At 43.1% G+C, this 25,614-nt stretch overlaps 1 protein-coding gene across 3 annotated transcripts; it reads right to left on the reverse strand.

Moving 5' to 3' along the window:
- Positions 1-570: 570 nt before the first annotated feature.
- On the reverse strand, positions 571-23,850 carry usp7 (ubiquitin specific peptidase 7 (herpes virus-associated)). Of its 3 annotated transcripts, none has more exons than XM_085403455.1 (31): positions 23,367-23,850; positions 18,636-18,740; positions 17,788-17,986; positions 15,730-15,868; positions 15,427-15,515; positions 15,193-15,301; positions 14,338-14,468; positions 14,128-14,182; positions 13,887-13,967; positions 13,443-13,533; positions 13,242-13,324; positions 12,799-12,908; positions 11,915-12,092; positions 11,136-11,280; positions 10,816-10,946; positions 9,395-9,529; positions 8,834-8,935; positions 8,270-8,375; positions 7,470-7,562; positions 7,279-7,346; positions 6,934-7,034; positions 6,458-6,611; positions 6,153-6,220; positions 5,079-5,187; positions 4,129-4,206; positions 3,936-4,036; positions 3,240-3,339; positions 2,772-2,891; positions 2,604-2,675; positions 2,398-2,488; positions 571-745 (listed from the first exon to the last, which is right to left on the reverse strand). In XM_085403455.1, exons 1-31 carry the CDS (start codon positions 23,449-23,451, stop codon positions 639-641), a joined length of 3,336 nt encoding a protein of 1,111 aa, XP_085259581.1. In that variant the 5' UTR covers positions 23,452-23,850; the 3' UTR covers positions 571-638. The 3 variants fall into 3 exon arrangements, with proteins under 3 accessions (XP_085259581.1, XP_085259580.1, XP_085259579.1); XM_085403454.1 differs by having other exon boundaries at positions 11,936-12,092; positions 23,367-23,588; XM_085403453.1 differs by having other exon boundaries at positions 5,079-5,181; positions 23,367-23,588.
- Positions 23,851-25,614: the final 1,764 nt, after the last annotated feature.

Consider the following 25,614-nt stretch of genomic DNA (forward strand, 5'->3'; position numbering starts at 1 on the left):
GAACAACTTTATTTAAAAACAACCCCCCAAAAATTGTGAAGGGGGGAAAAAAAAAAAAAGCTGTAAATGAGGTGGAAGTGAAAACTAAGCCTAGAAGTTCATATTTATATATGAAAATATTTATATATAGCATACATATTATATATGCTATACTGTGTCGTGATTCCTCCTAATTTTTTTTTTTAAACCATAAAATCCAATTACACGTCTCCCATTTCTGAACAGGCAACAAAAAGCAGTCAACAGGCAGACAAGCCAGAAAAAATAACCGAACAGCCTCAAACGTGGAGGGAGACGATTTTTAAAAAAAGGGGGGGGAAAGGGAAAAGAAATAAAATGTACAACAAAATAAACAGTCAGTGGTTGGTGCGGTTTATTTTGTGGTTGAATAATCCATCAGCTGCAGCAAGATCCCAATCACTGAAGACATAGTGCCGGTGTAGAGCTGTAGAGGTGTCCAGGCGGGGTGAAGTGATGAACACACACACACTCTCTCAGTCTTTCTCACGCACAATCACACACACACACACGGTTGTTGGTTACAGTCTGTGGTTATGGTTTGTTAAAGTAGGTAGGGATGAAGGCGGAGCAGGAGAGGATGAGGAGGACTAGGGGAGAAGGTGGGGGTGGGGGCTGCTTTAGTTGTGGATCTTGATTGCTTTCTCCAGGTAGGTGTAGCGACCTCTCTTTGGAGCTTTGTTGAAATGATCCAACCCTAGCCAGGGGCGCGGGTGGGACATGTTACCTACACAGGAGGACACATCAGAGAGGCCATTAGGAGAAGTGACAGCGCCACCTGCAGTACAGAAATCACATGAACAGTAACAGGAGCAGTGGGAGTATTTCTGTAGCCCGCGTGACATCGACATTAATCTCGGGTGTCGCTGACACACCGGCCAATATTAGGAACGTGAAGAAAATAAAGTCCAGTTTTAATGATTCTGGTGACTGGGTTGGGCTACACACATCAAAACTATCGACTGCAGGGGAGCTTTTGGCCATTTTGATGCAGTTACATTACAAATAAGAACCAATCACTGCTGCAGTGAACAAAACACCAGAGGTGCCGTGTCACACTTGTAAAGGAATCACTAGAAAGGCAGTGTGGTAAATACTAGAAATACACATGCCAGCCGCTTTGTTAGGTACACCTGTGTAACTGTTTGTTCTCACACACGCACACACGCGCGCACGCACGCACACACACACACAGATCTAATCAGTCAATCACATGACAGCAACTCAGTGCATTTTGCCATGCAGACATGATGAAGGTGACCTGCTGAGGTTCAAATTCAAAATCAGGGAAGAAAATGTAGCATGGTTGTTGGTTTCAGACTGAGTGCTTCAGAAACTGTTGATTTGGTGGGATTTTCCCACACAACCATCGCTGGGGTTTACAGAGGACGGTCCGAAAAAGTAAACAGGGAAGCAGTTCTCTCTCAAATAAGCACTCGTTACATCCAAGGTTACAGAAGAGCATCTCTGATTGTCATAGCCTGAAACAGATGGGCTACAGCAGCAGAAGACCAGCCCAGATGGCACTCCTGTCAGCTAAGAACAGGAAACTGAGACTACAATTTGTAAAGGTTTGCAAAATTTGGACCACAAAAGATCAAACCGTCTTGTCTGAAGTTGATTTCTGCTGTGACATTCAGATGGTATAATGTGGCAAAAACAGAATGAAAGCATGGATCCATTCTGCCTTTTATCTACACTTCAGGCTGTTGGTGGGGGTTTAGTGGTGTGGGGGATATTAGTACCAAATTAGCATCATTTAAACACCACAGCCTCGCCAAGTATTGCTGCCGACCATGTTTATAACCATGCACTCGTCTTCCAGCAGGACAGCAAATTATGTCACAAAACTCAAATCACCTCGAACTACTTTATTGAATGTGACGATGAGTTCACTTTACTCAAATAACTCCCACAGTCACCAGATCTCAGTCCAGTAGAGCACCTTTGGGATGTGGTGGAACGGGAGATTCACATCACGGATGTGCAGCCCATAAATCTGCAGCAGCTGTGTGAAGCTGTCATGTCAATGTATCTGAGGAATATCTCTAGCACCTTGTTGAATCTGTGCCATAAAGAATGACGACAACTCTGATGGCAAAAGCAGATCCGACCCAGTACTAACACAAGGTGTACCTAACAAGGTGGCCAGTGAGTGTACATAAAAGGTCTTTAAAGTTCATTATTAGGTGGATAAACTTGTATAAATATGAGCAGCCGTGACATTGAAGTGGTGCATGACGAGGCACTGTCACAGTTTCATGCTTTTGTTTTATTTTTGTGTTTGGCTCTAGCCTGGTGTCATTCAATCGGCGCAGTATCAGTATCAGCAGCAGTTACACTGGTATCGCTCCCAGTAGCGCTGCAGGCAGTAAATACCTGGCTGTGGTTCAAAGTCCTTCAGGTTGACCTCGTACTCATCCTCATTGATGTACTGATGCCGACCCATCATCACAATTGCAAACTTGAACTGAAAACACACAGAGACAGACATCTGGTGGTTAACTACCCCCCTTGTTAACACTTTAATTATTTCAGCATCAGGAGAACGCTGTTTAAGAAGAAGCAAACCAACGACGACCTACCTTCTCAAACTCTTTCTCCTGGATGTCCAGCATGGTCTGGATCCTCCTCATCACCTCCCGAAACGACTCACCCTGCACAAAGGAGAATAGGATGGCAGTGAGTCAAGAAGAAATAAAATAAATAATAATCCCCACATTATGTGGTACAAGTAAACAAAAAAAACACACCTGTCTGATCTTGAGCAAGAAGGGAATCCCAAAGGTGCCAAAGACCTCCTTATGGAAGTGAGCAACAGGGATTAGCATTTCAGTGTCCTTATCCAAGTCCACCTGGTCCAAAGGAATCTCCTGAAAAAGCCAAGCAGCACAAGAGAGATGAAGGAAGAAAATAAGCTCAGATCAAACCACTGACTATAAAATGTAAAAATAAACCAACTGTTTTTACTGACACCTGGTGGTCAAAGTTTTTAACGCGCTGTAATGACGCAAGAGCTACAGAGAAAACTGAGCCAGAAGCTTGGTATTTAACCTTTAACAAGCATGAAGAAGTAATACTTCTACTGCTAACTGACTGGCTGTGAGGGCAAAAATACAGTGTCGGCCTGACGGCGTGTTAAGTGGAAGTTAAGCGGCTAACATAAAATAAACAACACAGTGAAACGCGCTGCACAGGCAACGCCTCGCATAAACACTCACCTCTATTCTGAAGGTGCGGCTGGCAGCAGGAGATAAACATTCTAGCAGCTCGTCCTCCTGGTGAACTCCGATGATTTTATAGCTTACTATCTCTAACAGCCTGCAGAGGGAGAACGAGGGAGGAGGCATTAACGCTCTGCAGGAGCTTCTCAAATGCAGCAAAATCTGATTCTGACATCACACCAGGGAAAACAAGAAATTCAACCAAACTAAAGGGAAAGGTGCCAGTGCAGTCACAGAGAGCAGGTTTACAGAATGAAATGGGGCTGTGCAGGCCGCGGTTGCTGTGAGGGTTGTAATTGTCAGACTATAATTTTGTGAAAAGTATTTAAAAAAAAAGGAGAAGCAGCACACATTTCGCACGTGGTTAGGATTAGATTAAAAAAACAAATCAAAGGGGTTAAACAAAAGCCAAAATGTTACCTGGATCAAGATGAGTGGAAAACTAAAGTGATAAACTTCACTACAGACAGTCTAGGCCACAACAACAAGCACTCAATCTCTAGTGATTTGCCCAGTGTCAAAGATAATGTTCAAAAAGCTAAAACGGACCATAGTGTGCTCGATTTTTTAATTTTAACTCAGTTTACCATCAGATGCAAACTCCCCGTACGGCAGAACAGCTGGAGCAGCTGTCAAAAAGTTCTGATTGCAACCACTGAGAGGAAGACAAGCAAGCCAAACACAGATGGATACCTGAGCTTCTCAGAGCCATTTTCAGACAGCTCCACAGCCTTTTTACATTCTTCCAAAAGGTCCCGCACACAGCCGTGCTTGTCAGGGTAAAGAGTAATCTCCTGCAACACAAGAAACAGTTTCATGTCTATGGTTGAATCACAGAAACATTTTTCCTTATGTAAAGGTTTTTGGGGTTTTTTGAGTGTCGTACCTCCTCTCTGAACTGGCTGTTGAGCCATATGGATTTAAAACTCCTCCTGTTCTCAAAGTCTGTTATCTTCATCTTTAACTGAGAATACATAATAGAGAAAAAGAGAGAGATAAAAACAAAGTTACTCCTTTTGTGGACTCGTAGGATGTGGCCTTCGATTTTCTTCTGCTAATCTGGGGCCGGGTCACTGGGCCAGCAGCCTAAGCAGAGAAACCAAGACCTCCCTCTCCCCCAGCCACCTCCTCCAGCTCATCCAGGGGAACTCAAAAGCGGTCCCAGGCCAGTTGAGAAATGTGGTCTCCCCCGTGTGTTGTGCGTCTACCATGGGGCCAGGGTAACATGAACACCTCAACCAGCAGACATCACAGTCAGATGCCTGAACCACCTCAACTAGCTCCTTTCAACATGGAGGAGCAGCGGCTCTATACCCGGTCCCTTTCAAATAGCTGAACCCCTCACCCTTTCTCTCAGGGAGAAATTAGCCAACCTTCAGAGAAAGCAAATTCTGCCTTTTGTATCTATGATCTAATTCTTTTGGTCACTACCCAAAGCTCGTGACGTAGGTGAGAGTAGGGACGTAGATCAAGATACAAATCCCTGTCGCTCATGAACAAGACACTGAGATAAGTCATCCACCTGAGGATGTAACTCGTTCCTGGTTTGCAGGAAAGATTTGAAATAAATAAAAACTTTCTCACAACCGTTTGTGTGTTAAAAGTTCAGGTAGTCAGAAAACATTTTTACCCCAATGACTTTGTTTTCTATCAGACAGCATTTTATATTTTATAACGGAGGAAAGACAAAAAGACATTTAAGATTACCAGAATTATTACCGGCACTATGAAACACTGAGCTCCTTTTCAGGGGAAACACCAGTTATCTTACTCGAAAGAGAGAACAAAGACAAACTTGAAATCCTGACACAGAAAAAGTAGACAAACCAGTCCTACCTGCTGGTAGTAGAGTTTCTTGGGCTGCCGAGGCTTGAAGAATTGCAGCAGGTCCCGCAGCGTTCCCTCATAGTTGTGTCTGAGAGGATTCCCTGGACCGTCCCTGTACCTGGCCACCACACCACCAGGCAGGGGGGGAGGACAACAAAGGGGAGGGAAGAAGGGTGGAAGGAGAAGAGAAAGAAAAGTGGGAGGAAAAGAAGCAAAGAAGCAGAGGTGGAGGTGAACAGCAGAGCAAGACGAAAAAAAAGAAGCACAGAGGGAGAGGGAAGAGTAGGAGGAAAAACAACAGAAGACAGGTGGAGGGGGGACAGGTTATGCAACATTTCTACTGACAACTGCAAGTAATCAAATCAAAGGCAAACCTGACAAAAGCTACGAGTCACAACACTATTCAAACGCGGTCTACACGTTCCTTTCTACATGTCAAACAGAATTACAGGATTTTGAGTTATTTAGGAAAAAACAGCCTTGAAACAACACTGCATTATTCATTAAACTACAGGCCGTCTTTAGCAGATTTTCCTGGCTCCAAATGAGCCTTCTGGGAGATGACTACGCACGTCGGCGAGATCGATCTATGTACAGTGAAGGTGATGAGTCAGTTATTTGGCCCAAATCCATGTGGTTTCCTATTCTTTCTGACCATCAGATTAAGAAGCAGCATAACACGCTTCAGTAAATAAAACACCAAAAATAACGAAACCGGTCAGAAACATTTTGTCACAGTCCCTCTATGCAGGAAAAGCCTTTGTTTAGTATAACCTTTTTTTTGTCAAAACCACAAAAAAGGGATAATTACGCTACAGCAAAAGCATAATTACTCAGTTATGTGCAAAGCAAGAACTAAAGTGCTCTCCCTTGTAGTTGACTTCATGTTCAGTGTTGTTTCAAAGCCCTTAACTGCATTTTTCCTGACTATAAAGGCCATATTTTGGCTTACAATGAGAACAACGGCTTAAGAAGAAAAAAGAAAGAATGACAATCACTATTATGCACTGTTATTGTTACTACATTTACGAAGAATGCAGTGTGTGTGTGTGTGTGTGTGTGTGGATGAGACAAGCCTCCTACCCCTGTGACTTGAAGAACTGCAGTAGCATGGGATCTGTGTTCAACCTCTGCGCTACAGTCTTAGCCACCTGACAAACACAAAAACAGACAGTTCATGACGGGCCTGTCAGATTTCACCTGTCAATCAAATTTAATGCTAGCAGGTGGAGGGGGTGGGGGGCAGCAGAAATCCACTCCCGGATTAACAGTAGCAGCAAAAAATAAAAATCAGTCTTCGTATAATGACTCGGCAGCTTCACATGAGTATTTTTTAAAAATAATAAGAGTTAATCAATATTCATCCAAAGAACCTCAACCGATCGTACCTGAAAATAGTTCATGCGGTTCGACAGTGTGACCACAAAGCCGGGGTCGTTGTGGATGGTCTTGTCGCAGAAAATGACGTCCACCCGGTGGTAGAGATCCCGGAAGTAGTCCTTGGCCGTAGGCAGCTCGCTGCTGTCGTTCTCTGGGTCGTCCCTGTGGTGTTGGAGAAAGGTTGGAAAGACAGTTTGAGGTACGGGTTGTGTTGTAATGACGGGAAAACAGAGATCAGTGTGACAGAGGGAAGTGTGAGTGAAGTGAAGGTAGAGGTCAAGGACAGAAAGCGCAGGTCAAGAAGTAAATGAGGGCACAGACATAACAAGTAAAGCTAACAAGTTCTGCAACAATTTCTCAACCAGAGCGTCATCAAAGAGAGACATTTTAAACGAAGGCAACTTGAAGCGTGTCGACCTCGGGAAGATATCAATTTGGCAGATTTCTCAAAGCACAAGTGCCAAAACCCCCCAAAACAACTTACTTCTGGAAGACAATGATGTCCCCGTCCATGAGCTCGTCCAGGGCCTTGTCCAGAGAGACATCATAGTCCTGTATCCGCTCTGTTAGATTGGGCTTTACTTCCTGTAACACACCAAGCATCGGGGGTTATGCAGTCAATTTATCTGCTAAGTGCAAGATAGTATTTATTTTTGTGGCAGATGTATGTATGTACCAAGGCCTACATATGACAGAGTGCAAGTGTGCACATGAGAGCCTAACACAGCTTCTGTGCCAGATAGAGGAGCCTGAGAATGTGAGAGTGTGAGGGAGCAAGTGAGAAAAAGACAGGAGTGTGTCAGCGACTGGGCGTCACAGAATAGATCACCTCATAGAGGATAAGGCTAGTTTCCTGCTGAAATCCTGCTCTCTCACACATGACTGGCAGCAGGTCTCCTGGTTAGAGGGAAAAAAGAGAAGCAGAGAAAAATCTCAAAATCTTTACGTTCACTGCAGACGAAGAATTCACACACTGCACCTTATGACAGGGTACTGAGGTTATAACAGAGTCACGCTTACTTATTTTGCAGGATATAGGTGTGTAGATATGTCCACAATAATTTAAGCTTCTGGTTTTGGGGTCATACATCTTCAAGAACAACATGACATCATCTAGAAGAGAAAAACAAAACAGGGCAAGGTGAAATCAGCAGCTATACAACACGCCTGCCAAAGAAGTGGTTGAGGAGCAGTATAGCTTCAATTTGCATAAATATTGTTCAACTGAAACACTAAACAAAGCACAAAACGCCACTTATGGTTCTGCATTTGTGTCTGTTGGTGCAGTTCTCCAGCTATGCAAAGGGAAAGATTGAGCGAACTGAGAAACAAAGAGATACGTCCAAGCGTTTGCAGCCTTCGGGTTCACTTAGTTCCACTATGAAAGTTGTTTTTCACAAACCACAAGGATCACCAACACCACGTAAACTACATGTCTCGCATGTCTCTGACGTTGACCCCAAGTGGCAGCAGGCAGCTACAACATCGCACTACAAACAGTAGCATGCCAGAGCCTTTAATCAGCAGCTAAACACAGTGTTAATAATCATAAACACTCAGAACAAACCCATCAACATTCAAACCGATCAGTAACTATGTTACTGAGTAACTAGTACTCTACGTTTATGACTGTGACCTCTAAGGCATTGTGTCGATTATTCTTATCTACACGGTACCAACACAGGCAGCTATGTAAGTGGAATCAAAGACTGACACCTGAAGAACATGTTTTCTACAAAAATGATATTTTAAAAGTTTAGAGAAAAGAAAGTGCTAAGACTCAAAGTCTGATGATGAGCGCCGATGGATGGAGAACTTACGGTCTTTATCAAACTTGGGTAACGTGGCCCCACTGGCTGCCATCTCTGGATCTACAGTCTCCAAAAATATTGTCCAGGGGTTCTCATTGTCACTCAAGTCGATCATCTGAAACACAAAAATGTTCCAATCTTTAAAAAAAGTTTCTTATGTTACATTTAACTGAGTCATAAACTCAGGAGTGGTCCCAGGAATTAAAGTGACATAAAACTGTTGCATTATACGGAAAACTTGTAAAGAAAAAAAAAGACTTGTAAACAAACTGAGGATTTTTTTATTTTATTTATTTTTTTAAAAAGAGAGATTTGACAGGTGATTCTATACATGGAGTAGTTATCCAGGGATTCAAATTAAACTCAATTTAGATAATGATTCATAAAAAAAATAATTCAGGGAGTGATAGTTCCTTCTAGAACCCGTGCTCTAAATCCTGCATATTTTTGAACTGATCTTAGCACAGTTGTTCTGGTTCACTGGCAGCTTTCTTTCATTATTTTAATGCAAAAAAAACTGGCTAAAGCATACAGGAATTTTTGAAGATGTGTGCCACAGGTGCAAACACCTACCGACTTGTTGCAATCGGCCTCGTAGTCGAGCATGGCAGGTCGCTTGGTTCCGTTGCTACGGGCCTGCATGGGCCAGAGCCTCATCTGGTCCTGTGGAAAACCCTGCGGCACATCAATACAGTTTCAATTTGCGTATAAGATGTGGGAAAAGCAGAAACGTGTTGAGAAAAAGACATCAAGACTAAAATTTCCAACTGGTATTTACTGATCAACCGCAGGGAGCCAGAATTTAAGCAAGTGTGTGTACATGTGTGCTCCGCACTGTTGACAAGCTAACAAGCCCTCTCTTTCAGCCTGGGGTCCGAGCGTGAACCTGAGACACAGCATGTGCGTGAATGCGGTTTCTTTCACAAATATTAAACTTCCACCGAGCACAAGTTACTTTGATGAAAGATAAGTTTACTGACTAAACATTTCATGCATCTTGAAATCTACAAACTAAAACTCTTCGCAGTTAATCTTAAATGGTTTATTTTATTCTTTAATTTAAAAAAAAAAGTTAGAAATTTCATCCAAATATCCATCACCATCAAAGAGCATACAGTCCCACAGATGCCTCACCATGGTCTGGGAGAGGTTCTGGACAAACTCTTGCAGCGTGGAGCTCTTCAGGACCTTGAAGACCGTGTACTTCACTTTCTCCTCGTCGTACATGTCGTTGCCCTGATGACCGCAAAACTGGTCCTCGGTCACCATCTGCCCAGAGAGGGAAGATGAACAGCATTAGTATAACTGGACCAAGAACCAAAGTGTGAAAAATAAGAGACTAAAGACTTCATGCAATGAAAACTCACTCCCCCACACCCAAGTTATCTCTAGATCTCGACAAAGCAAGAGCTTCATTCTTTGTATCCACACTGGTGGTGACATTTCACTGCAGCAGTCAGTAGCTAACAGCATCAAAAGTCTTTTAAGCTTTTGTCCAAGCAATCTGCTTGTCTCACACACACACACACACACACACACACACACACACACACACACACACACACACGAAATCATAATTATGTAGAGCTTTCTGTTTAGAGGGGTGCTCCACTGCTAAGACTTTCAATGAGGTGTCAGTTCTGATGGCTTACAGGCAAAGTGCAAAGCAAAGTTTCACACAGCCTCATTACAGCCTTTAAATGTTACGCTTATCACCTCTTCAGAGGAAAATAATGAGCGTAATTAGCCTTTGTGCTGCCTTAATACTCGAACAAGTAAGTAAGTCAGTGCTGAAAAGGGTAAACCTTTATCATTTAACAAGCCATTTCCTCATTATCACTGACTGCTCTTCTCCCCATCTCAACCACACAGAGACCGCCAAACCAGAGCGAGAAGACCTGCAGTTGTGCGTGCCACTTGTAGGTTACACCGAGTCCAACAAAACACTCGAACACTTTGCTTGACAGAAAGAAGAAGCTTCCGTTTTCCAGCCCGTCGTTAGCCCGACGATCCGATCCAACATAAATGTCTAAACGTCATCTACTCTTTTTCAAAAAGGCAAAACAGTTCATTCTTATCGCACTGAAATCCAGCATTCATCCACCTATGAAACATATCTGCCCCGTCTAAAGGTGCACGATGTTATACTTTGCATAGCTTCTCACGAACTAAGCTGTTTCTGTCAGGCCTCTTATGGAGGTCGACTTTATTGGGTTCAAGTTCGAGCTTCAACAGAACAAATATACTGATTAATATGAATAAATAATCCGAGAAGTACCGTACGAAGTCCTGCACCTTTACACACTTTAAGCAATAAACACCAAACCATCCAGATTACAGTATGATGGCGTAAAACGGCACAAGCTGCTAGGTGTGGTGTTTCGACACAAATGTGGCTCTACCTGAAATCCACAAACACAGCTTCAATTTTCTCCTGTACTTCCTACACTGTAGGTTTCTCATGTGCTGTATACTAAATTATTCAGCCACCCAAGTATTTTGATCGCAAAGTATCAAAGCACCACAGAGCGCTTAAATAACCTCCGATTCCCTACCTGGACCTGCATGTAGAGGTGAGCCTCTTGGCGTTCCTTCCTCTTCTGTGCCTCCACCCTCTTCTCCTCCTGCAGACGCTCCACCAGTTGCTGGGGGATGTCCACGTCGGTCATCGGCTGGAGCACCTCGCCTGAGTGTGGGTAAAACGGCAGAAGTGATAATTTAGTACAACAGTATTATTCACTACAGTCACCTCCATGTGAAACAGGAATTTTATTTGCACTCATCAGCTCAGAGGATACCTTCATGTGTTGCTGGAAAAGTTTCTCATACCGATGTTTTTTAAATGACGAGTGAAGAAGGACGGATGTTTACTTACTGAGCTTGGACTCACGGATGTAGACCAACATGTACGCGTTGGTGCAGTGGCGGACGGAGAGGTCATCGTCGTGTCCGCCGTAGTTGTGTTCTATGGCCTCCTCCTTGGTGCATCGTGACACTACGTCATCATCAAACTTGCACCACTGCAGAAAGAGACAGAATGATAGACGGAGACAGATGGTGATTGCAGGATGGGGTCCCAGCCAGAGGAAGCCAGAGGAGGATGAGGAGCAGAGGCGAGATAGGGGTGGGGCAACCACCAAGGATTGGAGTGGAGGGGAAAAAAGAGAAAAACCAGAGAGCACTTAAGACAATCATTGTCACACAAACCTAAATGCAGAATTAATGTAACATCACACTGATGTGTGTATATCAGAGGGGTTTACTCGATGAGTATGAGATTAAGAGTCTGAGCTGAGAGCTCGTGTTTACATCCGACTCTTTACACTAACACATCTTTTCTGACAGCGTTTATTCCACTAAACATCTAAATTGTGAAACATCCCTTTTCTTACATTAGGTGATATCGTCTCACCTGTCAGGAAGCTTGTGTGTTCTGTCATTTTCAGTATAATAATCACTGCAGACCTGGGAGGCACTTATTCTGACTCTCAACCCTTGGATCTTAATGCATGCAGCTGTATGTAATTAATAAACACTTAAGGTCAAGAGGTAAGATAACATAGCTCTGAATTCCTCCACAACATAAACTCCTTTTTGTTTTTTTGTAAATTTGAGCATTTTTGGTGAAAAGTGCAGAAAAAAAATTGTTCTCACTATTGGATCCTTGACACTCACTTTGCCGTCTCCTTTGGGGTTAAGATAGACGACGTAGTGACCGCCATGGTTGTCCCCGCTGTGGACTAGCACAGCGTGGAGGATGTAGTTGGCTGGGTCCTTTGAGTCTGGCTTCTGGAGGAACTCGTCCAGAGGTAACTGGTCTGGAAACTCAAATCTAATGAGCACAGAAAGATGGCGAGGCGTTAGAGACAAAGAAATTGAGAAGGAAAAAAAAAAAAAAAGGATGAGGTAAGCAGCAGTATTTAAAAAAATGGAAAGGTAGAAATAAAAAACAAATAATGTGAAAAAACAATGTGTAGATTAATACAAAAAGGGTCAAATATCAGCCAAAAAGTAGCATAAAAATGGAAGAAATCAAGAGTAAACTTGAGCATATTCAAAACTACTGTCATCCCACACCCACACCCGTGTCTCCATGTACGTATACAAAGCCCTCAGGATGCCAGCTGGCTGTAGCATCATCACAAGGATGAGTCAGAGCTCATCGAAATGGCACAGCAGAAAGTTAGCACTTCTAAATGGTAGCGTTTGCTACAAGTGTCACATTATTTCTGCTGGATTCTATTTTTAACACCATTAACTGTACACAGATTGATGGCACAGAAAACAATCTTGGTTCCTTTCTCACCGTCTGAATAAGCGAGGTCAGGGCAAGCTTTTCACGAGTGTAAAGCTCAAGTGACATTCCTCCTTTAACCTATGCTACAATGGAGCAGACCTTCTCTAAAATTACATTCGAGCAGCACAGTTACCGTCTCATTGTGTGACGGGGAGTTATCAGGGTGCGTTCTGCACAGTAATTCACAAGTAACCTTACTTCAAAAACTATTTTTAAAGCATCAGCTTGTTTTTTTTCTTACCTGTCATTGATCTTGATGTTTTGGTCGGTCTGTGGGTCGTACATGAACCTCATCAGCTGCAGATGGAGGATCGGAGGGAAGGTGAGGAACTTCACTCCCTTTTCTGCTTCCTGCGACGCAAAACAAAAATGAGTCAGTCATCTGGTGAGGACATCCCATTGACATTAATCCTGCCATTATAAACCCTTTCAGCTTTAGGCTGCTCATTTAAACCATATCAAAACAAGGCAGGTAAACAAGCTCCAGATCTTATTTTTAGAGCTACATATTTCTGTAGCTTGGCAAGAAAAACCGGAAACCTACTGATCCATTTGAACACGTCTAATTTTTGGAACACCAAATATTTTTTCACAATGACATAAAAACTAAAATTTTAGTCCACTTTGCTTCAATACCAACAGCATGAAAGCAACAAGAGCCAACAAATTGCAGAAATACTTCACCTGCAGCCCGTGTTCTCCTGCGTCATATTTGTTGTCTCCATCTAACTGCTCGGTTGCCACATAATCTTTGAATGACTCAAAGACTGGAAAGAAGCAAAGATTATATTTAGAAAATCGCCGCTTTGATATGTGTGTGAAAATCATGATCATGCAGGACAAATGTGCCACTGATCAATAAAACACCACATTTATGCTACTCACTGTTCTTCTTTCCTTTTATGCTAAGCTGGATGTCATAGTAGTCCTCTATCCGCTCAGACCTGTAGTCCACATGCTTACACTGGATATATGACTGCAGAGTGACACACACACACACACACACACACGCAGAGTCAGACTATACGATATGAGAGGCGAGTCAGAAACATTATTTCTCATCGGGTCACGTCTTGATTTACCCTCAGTCTATTCTTAAACTGGCCTTGTTCCAGGCTACATCCTGTGCTGTGTTAGCCTACATCATGTCGCTGTGTTTACAGAATCTACTGTGCGAGACGTGCTGCAGAGACATTACTGAGCAAAATAAACACTATAAATTTCCCCTCATAAGAACAATATTGTACAAAAGATATGCAAAATATGACCATAACTAAAAGGGCGAGTCAGCTAAGAGGAGGAAGAGACGGAGAAAGAGAGATGACATACCACCATCTTTCCTCTGAAGAGCTTTGGGATTGTTCCCTCAACACAAGTGCCTTTCATTTTGTTCTCTACGTTGTCCAGGAGCTGCAGTGCGCGCGCGCGCACACACACACACACACACACACACACACACACACACACACACACACACACACACACACACAGACACACACAAACAGTAAATACTGTCAGCTGTTGTTCACCGTGCATACAGGACCTTTTTAAACGTGTATAGGAAACTCACCACTCTGCACAGCTCCTGCACATCATGTTGCATGAAGCTATCTAGTGTTTCCCACCTGCACGTAAAAACACAAACACCAAGTGAGAGAATACAACCAACCGTCACAACGCTTATTGTGAAATTCTGATGGTTGACCCACATGTCAAGCATGCAAGGATCTAATAGTTTTGCTTACAACACATATAATATTCTAAGCAAGTCCTAACTTACCCAAAGGACTTCGTGAGCTTCTTGGTGCCAACCGGTTTGTCGCTGTGTTGCAGCTCGTAGAAAACCCTCTGCAGTGCCAGGGGGACGCTCTTAGAGGAGTCATCTCCTTCTGTGGGCATCATGTAGACCGCCTGGGAAGGATAAGGATGCTCCAGGATTACAACTTTTATATAAAACTAATCATCTTAGGCTGACTGGACTATTTTTGTGAAAACATTTACTATATTTAAACTCCAGATATGCTACTGGAAAATTTCAAAAAGCACTTTGATCGTAGAATTAAAAGAGCCAGCATGGGAGCAATGAAACAAAAGCAGCAACTATAGTAGAACGTTACAAATAAATAAATATGCATGTCATAAAAATATATATATTTTTCAATATGTAGACGATGATATTTGAAACTGTTTCAATGCTCATTTCCACCAGGGTCATTCGCCCTGGGTCAGTAGCATTTTCTTGGCAGTAGAAAGTTGGCACGTGCAGAGCTTAACAACTGAGCTTGTTGGCTAAAGAAAACAGCAGTCGTGTCTATTGGAAATATTTCGCATTTGGGGGAAATAAACACAAGAAAGCCGATATACAAGATCCACTCATTTAACCAAGCACCTGAAAGGTGGAACTACTATATCAAGAATTAAGAGCTTTGTGTGCCTCATGTCACATTACAACCTGCTTATTCTTACTTGGATGAAAAATTAAAAGCTTTATGACCGTATTGAAAGTGGTGCTGAGAATCAGGGGGTTTAAAGGTATTTTAAATAATCAAATCTATTATGTTAAGAACCCTATAACAGATAAGAAAAACAGCCACAGCCACACACAGTCATTAGAAGCCACAAAACAAAACCTTACCCGTCGTAGCTGGTTGGTGAAGAAGAGTGTCTGTAGCAGGCTGTTCATGTAGCAGGTCGCTCCTTGGTTCTTAAGTCCAACATAGCCTGTGTGTTTCTTTGAATCCCAGCTGGTTACAGAGACCAAAAACTTCAGTTAGTTATAAGTCATAAACCCTGAACAGAACAGAGAAAATGCACATGGGAAATAGTTTATAAAGACAAAAATAAACGACTCAAATAGAACACAACATACGCCACTCCGTGTGGGGCATCCGCCTGGACGTAGACTTCGAATGTAACTTTGTCGTCGTCGATGAAGCCCCTCTCTGGATCGGTCACATCCTGAAATGCATCATTGCAAAACAGTTAATCTTTTTAAGAATAGCAATTTGTAGTAATGAAAGAATACAACCAGGCCCAAACAAAAGGTTAACAAAGTGGTAACTGCTGAGCGAGAAGAAAAAAAGAACCCCACCAACACTCACAGCAAAAATATTCCACTGTTTCTTTGACAAAAGTAACAGTACATTAATTTCTGACAGGTTTGTGTACTTACACTCCAGGACATAAAGTTGGAGAAACCCCAATCGTTCTCTTTGTGGAAGAACAGGTGACTGATCCTGCGGCTGAATGACTTCTCGTCGTCTTTGTGGTTAATGATCTTTAGCATGGCCTGTGCGTGGCAAGACCATGACCTGAAACACCAAAGACACGACACCTGAATACTAAAGAACTGTTTAAAAGTTGTATTATTTCCTCAGGAACATTTTGGCGGCACTGAAATCGGCACATTTAGAAGACTGCGTAGGCTACGACGTTAAAACATAGGAGAGCAGGACCAGCAACCTGTGCAAACTTATGAGCCAAGTAAGCCATCCAACACTGTTCCACTTCAGCTACTGAAAAACATAAAACAGTGTTGTGCACGGTAACAGGATAAAGCATCAGATGCTAATTTTACATCCTTCCACACCATTAACCAAGATATACCCAAATCACCAACAGCATCTATGCATCTCTCAGAGTGGCATTACAAACTGAATCAATCTATAAGCCTCACATTTACATCTGTGCCCTCCCAAAGCTTTCAGTTTACACACCAAAGATATATTAAGAAGAGAAAATATAAACCCAAACACACAAGGGTATTTAAAAACCAACAACCCCCACCAGGGAAATAGGGCTGACAGCACATTTTCTAAATGAAGTTACGCAGCTGAGTTGCACAAAAAAAAAAGAAAGAAAAGGGCAAAAAAAAGTGACATTCGATTGTGAAAAATGACATTTCATTGTGGGAACTGGCAGCTGTTTGTCTCAAGAGAGGCACAGAAAACAAAAGCTGGGTTGCCACCAGAGCAGTGGTTAAAACCAGCAGCTGTGACCCCGTTAATGCAGCAATACCCAACCGCAACACAGGACGGCTGGGCTGTAATGTCGGAGCACGAAAGCTGTGCAGGTTTCAACTCCTGCTACTTCACACAGGGAGCGACGGGAAAGTGGTGAAGGCTTTAGCCTGCCACGATCAGCGAATATGAATCGTCTCGACGACTCGATAACAATAATTCAACAACCACTGTGTGGCAATGATGAAAGAAGGTTCCCAATCCAACTGTGCTCCAGTAATCAAAGCAAGCCCCCCTTTACATCAATGCACCTACAGGAGCAGTTATGATTGCGCCATGTTGTTTGGATTTTTGCAGCTATAACACAGACAGTGAAATGGAGCAAAACCTGCGTCTTTTTCTTGAGGAATAATTTGCTCTGATGTTTTAAAGTATTTTGACAACACCAGTAAAAAAACAACAAAGATGTCATAGGTGTAAACCTTCAAACAGCGGGCTGCCTGCTGCTCTGGCAGGTATCCTTCTGTATAGGACACGAGTGAAGAAAAAGAGCAGAGTATTTAAAATTGGTCTAATTGTGTAGTTAAGTTAACATTAAATACCAGAGCTTTGCTAGTCCCAGCTATTAAGCAAACTGGGAAAGAGAAAGATGCCGCTGAAAAACTATGGAAGAAGCTTTGACTGTCTAATAGGACGTCGAAAAGCACAGAAACGATGCAGCAGGATTGCCTCTTTACCTTTCACTAAATTAAAAACATAAATCCAGTTCTAATCTAATTTCACCGGCTCCAAACTTGACTGTGTGCAGTCTTAACAAATATGTTTTCCCATTAGCAGCTGCATTTTACAAAACAGCAATAAAAAGCATTTCCACTGCAGTCTCACAGTATGGGATAACTGCGCCGAGCTGCTGCGGTCCTGCCAGGTACCAGAGACGACCACAACCACTGTGCGTCAGGCCTCCTGGCTACACACTAAAACCTCACTTTCACTTCATTCACTCAGAACATCATATATCACATGAGATACTTGAGAGTTTTTACTGCAGCTTTGGCACATTTCAATTCGGGGCTCTAGGTAAACTACATCCCTCGAAGCGGTGTAGTGGATAAAACATCTGCAGGAAGTTCTTCACAGCACCACTGATCCCGACTTACAGTAGAAAAACCTACTGCAACTTTCAAAGCAGCAGAATTTCCAAGAGAGCATAAAGTGAGTTGATAATCACAGCTTATATCAAAAGGCCCACATCCCAAATCCCTCTTACGTACGTGGAATCTGACTCTGCATTACACTGCAGGAAGAAGCCCACGCTCTTCTGGTGTGGTCGGTCAGGATAGAAGCGCGGCATCACCATTATCTTCCAGGGAAGGTTCCGGACAAAGCAGGACGGGCTGAGCACTGACTCGCTCAGGCGGCTGAAGCGCTCCACCACGAACCGGAAGGTCGCCTCCGACCGCCAGCTAGTGTCTGTGAGAAGACGGGAGGGTGACGCGTTAAGAGGGGGAGGAGAAGATTTGGTGTGTAACAGATTCCCTCTGATTCACTGAGAACTTTTAATTCGATACAGCACTTCTGCTTTATTTGCCCAGTGATCCAAATAATTGGGGTCAGAACTGTCATTATTCCTGGACACCTGCAATCCGACAACAGAAATACGAGACAGAGTTCCACCCCACATGTTATGGCAGTAGACGGTTGCTGCAGTCGAGCAGGGGTTAGCCTAAACTGCCCACTATGATGCAACAGTGGTGCAGCACAGTGCTGCGGCACCATTTGATTTTTATTAACCTCATAAGTTATGTTTAACTCACGCTAAAGAACGTAAAAGACATAATTACAAGTTACTTCAAACAACTTCTGAAAACTGGCAGACGTAAGAGAGCTTACAATTACATTAAGTTAGAGAAAATACCGTTTAAATTTAATTCATACACTGCCAATAAATAACATGGACAAGAGTCTTTATGTTTTCCCACTGACAAGCTGTCAGCATTTGAGTTACTACATATAAAGATATTAACTTCAGGTGTAATTTCAACCAGACGACCTACAGTTTCTTCTACTCGAAAAGCTTCAAAGAAACTAAAGCGTTTGCAGAGCTGCACATAATCCTCACCATCCTCCATGTCCTCCTCTGTATTGTTGTGTCCGTCTGCCATGGCCACGTTACCATTGATCACTGGGTTGGCGGGGATTCTTGGAGGATCATCTGTATCCCCAGCTACACAGGGAGAGATAAGCAACATAATAAGACTGCATGGATATGGCGTTCCTGGATAGATTAACATGTTAGACACCCCCTTTTTTTTCCTCTTTACTTGGGGTAAATGTGGCTGAAAACTGCATTCCCAACTTGCAGGTGTCAAAAGGTCAGGAACGTGCAATCGAAAATCCCTCTAGGATTAATAAAGCGTGGCAAGTACTTTTATATGTTCATTTTGAGATAGATTTTGGTAGCCCGACTGAAAAAATCGCTAGCTCCGGGATGTCGGGCTAGCGATATTGCAAGCCCTGTATCTGATTGAGGAATCACTCATCTTTGGAAAAGAGAGTTTATTACAGAGAAATGGCTCTTTCCAAAATAAAAGCTATACTATCCGCTTCTTCTGGGCTATATTCTCAGCAGCATAAGGAGAATCATGTGCTAACAGCTGTCTAAATGACTCGGCTAAAGTTAGTAGCATGCTTGCTTTTTTTTGTCTGCTTCCACTTGTCTTTGCACTACGATGATGTCGGCGTAAATGTGCAGTCATATTCGTTGTGTTCCCGCTAGTGCTTTCAGGTTAATCTCGTTGAAATGACCTTAACGCCACAACACGGCAAATCTCCGTTAACGAGCTACCGCCGATCACTCCGTGCATGGGGCTAGACGGCCAACACGTTAACGAGCTAACTGCGCTAACACACTAGTTCACACCAATGTAATTGAGCATTGCATGGCACATTCAACATACTGTTTTACTTTAGTCCATGACTCGCTTACCTTCAGGGTCATACGTCACATGAAAACCAAAATAATTCCAAACGCCAGATCTGAATGACGTTCAATTTGCCTGTTGCAAGGAGAGCTTAACTTCTGTCTCGCTAGCTTGCCCTGCGCTCTTCCTTCTGACTATGCTGTCTGTGTTGAGCGCTCAGTGGATCTGCGCTCGACAGTGCAGCCTAGGCGGAGTAGTCGAACACAGATTCACTGAGCGCTCAACACAGACAGCATCGTCAGAAGGAAAATTGATAAAATAAATTACAAATGTTGTATTGTTCGATACATATGCGTACCGAACCGAAAGCACTGTATCGAACGGTTCAATATCGATACGAATATCGTTGCACCCCTAATATATATATATATATATATATATATATATATATATTATATTTATTGTGGGGGATCCTTCTTTTACTTTTTTCTTCACTTTAATGGGAAAACCCCGCTGACACGGGATTTTAAGCCTCCTTTCTCAGTCTGTGTATGACAGAGTGAGAGCAACAGAGAGCGAATGTGTGAGTGTGTATACGTGTGTATGAGCATAACAAAGGCCCAGCGACACCAACAGTAGGCTGGGTAATTACGGATACAATGCAGGATTAAGCAGCAAGTCATCATTCAGACAAAACACACGCGTACAGGGGACAATAATTATCCCAGCTCGGCAGCTCGACGCACAGTCTAATTTACCAAAACACGCCGATGAGGGAATCAGATGCGCGCTGAATCGACTTCAAGGAGTGAGTGAAATCTGCCCGGATCCTGTGATGTCCCAAAATGGGTTGCTTTGTCACCTCGTCTCTCGCGCAAAGTTTTGCGTGTGGCACTCCTCTGTGTCGGTCTACAGGTAACGCTGCTGACCGAATCCTCCAGGAGACTGACCTCATTTACCCAAGCAGATTACACCATGCTATTGGGCTCCGTCAGTCAGCTCCATGACAACCTTTTGTCCCGCCCACTGTGTCAACCTATGCTGAAATGTATTTATTAACGGATCTGTCACCAAAAACTGCAACAGTAAGAGCTGGGTGTTTTACTTATGGGACAAAAATCCACAAAGAGCAAGACTGCAGAGCTTACCCCGACTGGCTTAAACTATAAAGAGAATAAAAATGAACCCCTGTGATTTAGCTTAAGTCTCACTATAGCTGCAGTAACCCTCAAGTGAAAAGTTTTTAGAGAAAAAAAATGCTAATCTTTTCTAATCTTATGAAGCTGAAATCCTTTGGACTAAAAGCAGCAAATGAAAGTTTGTCAATAATCACACTCAATCTTCTCCTCTAATATACAAACTTTATGCTGAGCAAATGGAAAAAACACTCCAGATGTGTGGTTAACCCACACCAAAAAGGTTATAACTGCATGGTTGATCTTGTTACAGTGACTTGGCACTAGGAGGCTACAATGCAGTTTGCTGCATCAGGCCACACTAAGCTGTGTTCCTGTACTTTGAGCAAACTGGCCCTAAATGCCCATAAACAATACTAAGTCCTCACCAAGGTGCCAATTGTACCCCTTAGTCTTGTATTTCTTAGAACCTTTTGAATATAAAGGCATTAAGATTGTTCAATATTAATTTTTAGAGGGACCCATATAAAAGCTTGGCCAGCTATGTGACAGCAACAGCCCTGCTTTTAAATTAGAGTGCGGAGACACACAAAAAAACAAAAACACAAAAAGAGGCAAAATGATTTAGCTTTGCCAAATGAGTGATGGTGGGGCTGCAACTGCATGGCGCCTCATACCATATCGGAAATGGAGTGTGGGAGTGTGTGTGTGTGTTGCTTCTGAGAGAAGTCAGAAGCACCAGAAAAAGTGAGCAGTTTGTTATGTCAACTTGTCTTCACTGTCCTTGTAAGGCTTCAGTGCACCTAAGGATAAGGTATGATAGGAGAGGGGGTGGGGAAGTCCGCTAAATGCACCTGCTACTAGTGATTAGTGTTACAATGAATCATCAAACAATGGAAATGTTGTGCCTGGTCATTTCTTTATTTACTCCACAGCATGCATGTAACTGCTTAAGGTCATTTGTATAATACGTGCTCCCAAATAACAAGCAAAAGCGTGTGAAAACAGTAAAACTAAAAGGTCTGAATGACGCAGTGAAAGTGCCCACTGGTCCATACTCAGCCCCAAGTTGACATCATTGTAAACTTAATAAAAATGCTGGTAGTGCTGGTGTTGTGTGTGCAGACTGCTTAAATGACCGCCTCGGACTCCAAACTGAACCCCAAAAACGAAAAAAAAAGAACAAAAAAAAAAAAACAGATCATTAAAAATGGCGAGCTCCATGCCTTTTGGTCTTCCATACAATGAAGCAGCAAATCCCCGCGCTGCCTCTGTGCGGGCCTGGCTTACCGCAGCGGCAACTACCGTTACTTGCCAGCGTTGCTCCACGTTTCACGTAACGACACTAAATACCAGGATATAAATTAACATAAAACGGGATAATGTACGCTTGGTGTTCCACATTGTTATAATTTCAGCAGGGATAGCTAAAAATGTAGTGTGTTAGCTAACACAGGATTGACGCATCTGCGTTCCCGTTAGCCACCTTAGCAAACACTAGCCACAGATTCACCTCAAGGCCTTTATTAGCCAACATTAGCTGGAGTCAAGAAGTACCAGCTATTGATGTAGATTTACTGTTAGAGGAATCGTTTTACCCTCAGCTGCTAAATTATAACCGTGAGATAAAATTTAGACACAAGCTAAAAGCTCGGAGAAAAAAATGCAAGGCCCGGCTCTCGGGCAAAAGGCAAAATCTTAACGATGCAAAATACAAGCCACCATTTTGGAACGCCACACACCCCCTCCGTGCACTAGTTGGCTAGCTAGCTAGCATGCTAGCTAGAGAAAGAACGTAACGAGGTGCGCCTTGGAGCTAATTGACTAGCTCAATATTAGCAGCCGCGCTAGCACCGTTCTTCGCGTTTTACAAGGCGTAACGCGCAAAGTGGATGTTAGTGAAGCAGATACTCTGTTACAATATGGTAACATGTCAAACTTTGGAGACACACCTAACATATTTTTACCCAAATGGTCAACCGATCTCTTTAGCCATTTAGAAACCAGCATTTAATGTACGAGCAATCACACGATGCTAACGCACACGCTCTCACTGTTAGAGGCTGAACCAACGTCACTTGTCGAACAACAACTAACAGACTAAAGTTTAACGTTATCAGTAAAAAATAAAAACATATATATCACTACTTTATTCGCGGGAGAAGTGATGAACGCAGCTAGCGATAGCTGTCAAAATCACCCCAAAAGCCCACACAGCCAAGTCAGAGCAGAGAGATTAATTTACCTTAGCGTTGGATCCGTGTTAATTGCAACACTAAGCAGACTGTTTACAAACACTTGGGCCACCAACAAGCATCGGGCCCGGAATTCTGTGAGTGCAAGCGGATTCTAGACGGCGGTGATTTGGCAATCTCGAAGCAACAAGCCGATGAACTGTTTATTTGGAGATACGGTTGCCGATCAGAATGAATGATTTATGCGGCTAATCTGCGACAATGTGCGGGGAAAATGCCACCGGTTCTGGATAAACCTGCAAACAGCTGAATATCGCAAGCAAACGAAGATCGTTAAGGACTCGGTTTGCTTGTAACGCAAAATGAGGTCAGCTGAATACAAGTATGCTGCATCGGACGCACAATCAGCAAAAAAAAAAAAAAACCAACCGGCTATCTCTGCTAGCTGCAGGCCTCCGTGTTTACCGAGATGTTGGGCTCAGTTAATGCGGATAAAATTCCGTGCATTTCTCGTGCAAATGTTAACTTATGGCACAAACCTGGTTAAAAAAAAAGATTAATAAAAAGTCCGTTCACTTTACTCGGGGCCATTACTTACCTTCCATCTCCATGTCCTCCGGTTCACTGAGCTGCTGCTCGCCGGCTTTCTGTTGCTGCTGCTGCGTGTGGTGATGGTGGTTCATGTTGGCAGGTGGCGGTGTTGTTGTTGTAGGTGTGATGCGGTGTTCCCTGTTTTCTCTGTTGCCCTCGACCTTGTCCAGGGTCGACTCGGTGGGGAACCGGGTTCTGGACTGCTGGTGAGGTGTAGTGGGATGCGGAGGTGGGGACAGGTCGAGCCTTGGCGGCCGGGCCTGCTCTGTTGCAAACTCGGCCTTGTCCGCTGTCAGCGCCGGGGAGTGAGGAGGGGAGGTCGGCGGGGGAGCGGGTAGAGAAACGCGGACGTATTTGCTCGCTATTCGCCCAATCTCGGCGCCTTTGGTGGGTGCGAGTCGCTGGTTGACGGCAGGGGTTGCGATGGATGTAATTAGGGGAGGGCGGGGGGACTCCGAAATCGGAGGCCCGCTGAAATTAGCTAAATCAATCCGGGTCTACCCCGGGAAATGTGGGGCAATAAGAGAACTCTGAGCACGACCTGCACCGTCAGGTACAAATACCCTGTTTCAAGCTAGCGCTAAGCTACCTGACACTAGGCAGCCAAATGGTATTAAAGGTACGACAATGAAAACAAAGGCTCATTTGCTATACACACACACATTCAACAACTTTGCCTGCGATATCCCCAGTCTGTGTGCTCCTCCGATTGTCCCTCGTCTGGGGGAGAGCGGAGGAAAAAGCTATCCATTCAAACCAGCTTCCCAATACGGAATAGCACTGATGTTAACGTTAATTTAGAAGTTCGCGGAGACGAGAGTTTGCGCGGCCCGACATAAACCAAAATCCTCCAAACCGCCCTAACACGACAGACGACGAAACGCTGCAGCAGCTCGTTGCATTTCTAGCTATTCCCCTCGCTTCTCGTGAAGAATGTGCCCGGTCATACAACGCTAGCCTGAGCTGTGCGGCTCCCTCAAACCGCTCCTCCCGTTTGGTTTGTGATGTCTGAGGTAAATCTCAAAATGGCGGTCGCGCTTTTCTCTGAAATGTCACATCCGCATGGAGATCCAAACACGGGCCCATCCCCGAGCCAGCTTCTCCATCCACGCGAAATCACACAGGCCGGGTCGTGTGTGTATTAAAGGGAGAGGAAATATAAGAGCTAACGACAATTATTACACGAGTGGGATTGGTTTAATGGCTGTACGTGGCGTGACATTGATTTGAATGGGAGAAATCGCTGAGCTGTGGGGCTAAACTGTGTAAATACGTGGTAATAGCGTGTGTGTGACGTTTTACCCAACAAGGTGACAAAACCAAAAGTTTTCATTGAGCAGTTCTGAACAGATTTACTTAAAAAAAAAAAAACCCGTGCTTTCAGAAACATTGTATGGAAACACAACATGATTCAGCCAATAAAACTGTAAAACCACGTGGTTTCCACTGGCATTAAAGACAGGAACCCATTTACACAAGCGGGACTTTTATTTTACAGTGAACACGAATATTTATTTTCCAACTATTGTGCCTGCACAGCTGTGTTAAATTAACTTTTAATATCACACCATGGACAGCTCGAGTCATTGCCAGTTATTTTATTTATTCAATTTTGTATTTTAATGTGTGTTTACCTGGTTATCAGTTTCATTCAACATGTGTGTTAACTTTATGGACTTGGGTTTTCAAGAACTTGCGTGCACTTTCATGCTTGGATGCACTATATTACTCGAGATTTAACTAAAACAGGACAATTAAAAAAACTGAAATGGAAAAACAACAACTGCGCAATGTATTTGTCCAAAGTCCAAAGTAAACTCGATTCCAGTGACAGTTAACTAAAAGTATAAAATAAACTTTTGAAAAAAAGTAACTAAAATCAAATTTTAAAAAATGAGGTTTAATTTATAGTTTGATTATAACAACAACAACAATACTACTACTACTAATAATAAAGACTCTTTGTTTATTCAGACTCTTGATGCCTGCAACAGTGGGTCAAATGAGTCAGATTTTCCTAGGTTGTGCCTGGCAGTTGCCCTTCATGCAATAGTAATGAAAAAAGACTAAAACAAAAGACTAAAACTAACACTGAAACTAGTAAAAACTAAACTACAACGTAACATTTTCAAACAATAAAAAATAAACTGAAACAGGAAAATCAGCCGACGTGAACTAAATTGAATTTAAAAGAAAAGTCAAAAACTAATTGGAAAATACAATACTATAGTAAAACTGCTGCCCTCCTGCTCTAA

The sequence above is a fragment of the Rhamphochromis longiceps genome, linkage group LG4 (genome assembly GCF_057381845.1).
Source record: "Rhamphochromis longiceps isolate RC_006_pf linkage group LG4, R_longiceps_female_GT1.1, whole genome shotgun sequence".
Lineage (NCBI taxonomy): Eukaryota > Metazoa > Chordata > Actinopteri > Cichliformes > Cichlidae > Rhamphochromis > Rhamphochromis longiceps.

Bases quoted from the DNA above. Each gene is read 5' to 3' on its own strand.
- usp7 (XM_085403455.1), bottom strand. From the start codon at position 23,451: ATGAACCACCATCACCACACGCAGCAGCAGCAACAGAAAGCCGGCGAG. The intron at 18,741-23,366 runs GTAAGTAATGGC...CTCCCTGTGTAG, and splicing joins GGAGGACATGGAGATGGAAG to CTGGGGATACAGATGATCCT. The intron at 3,340-3,935 runs GTATCCATCTGT...CTCCCTCTGCAG, and splicing joins AATGGCTCTGAGAAGCTCAG to GCTGTTAGAGATAGTAAGCT.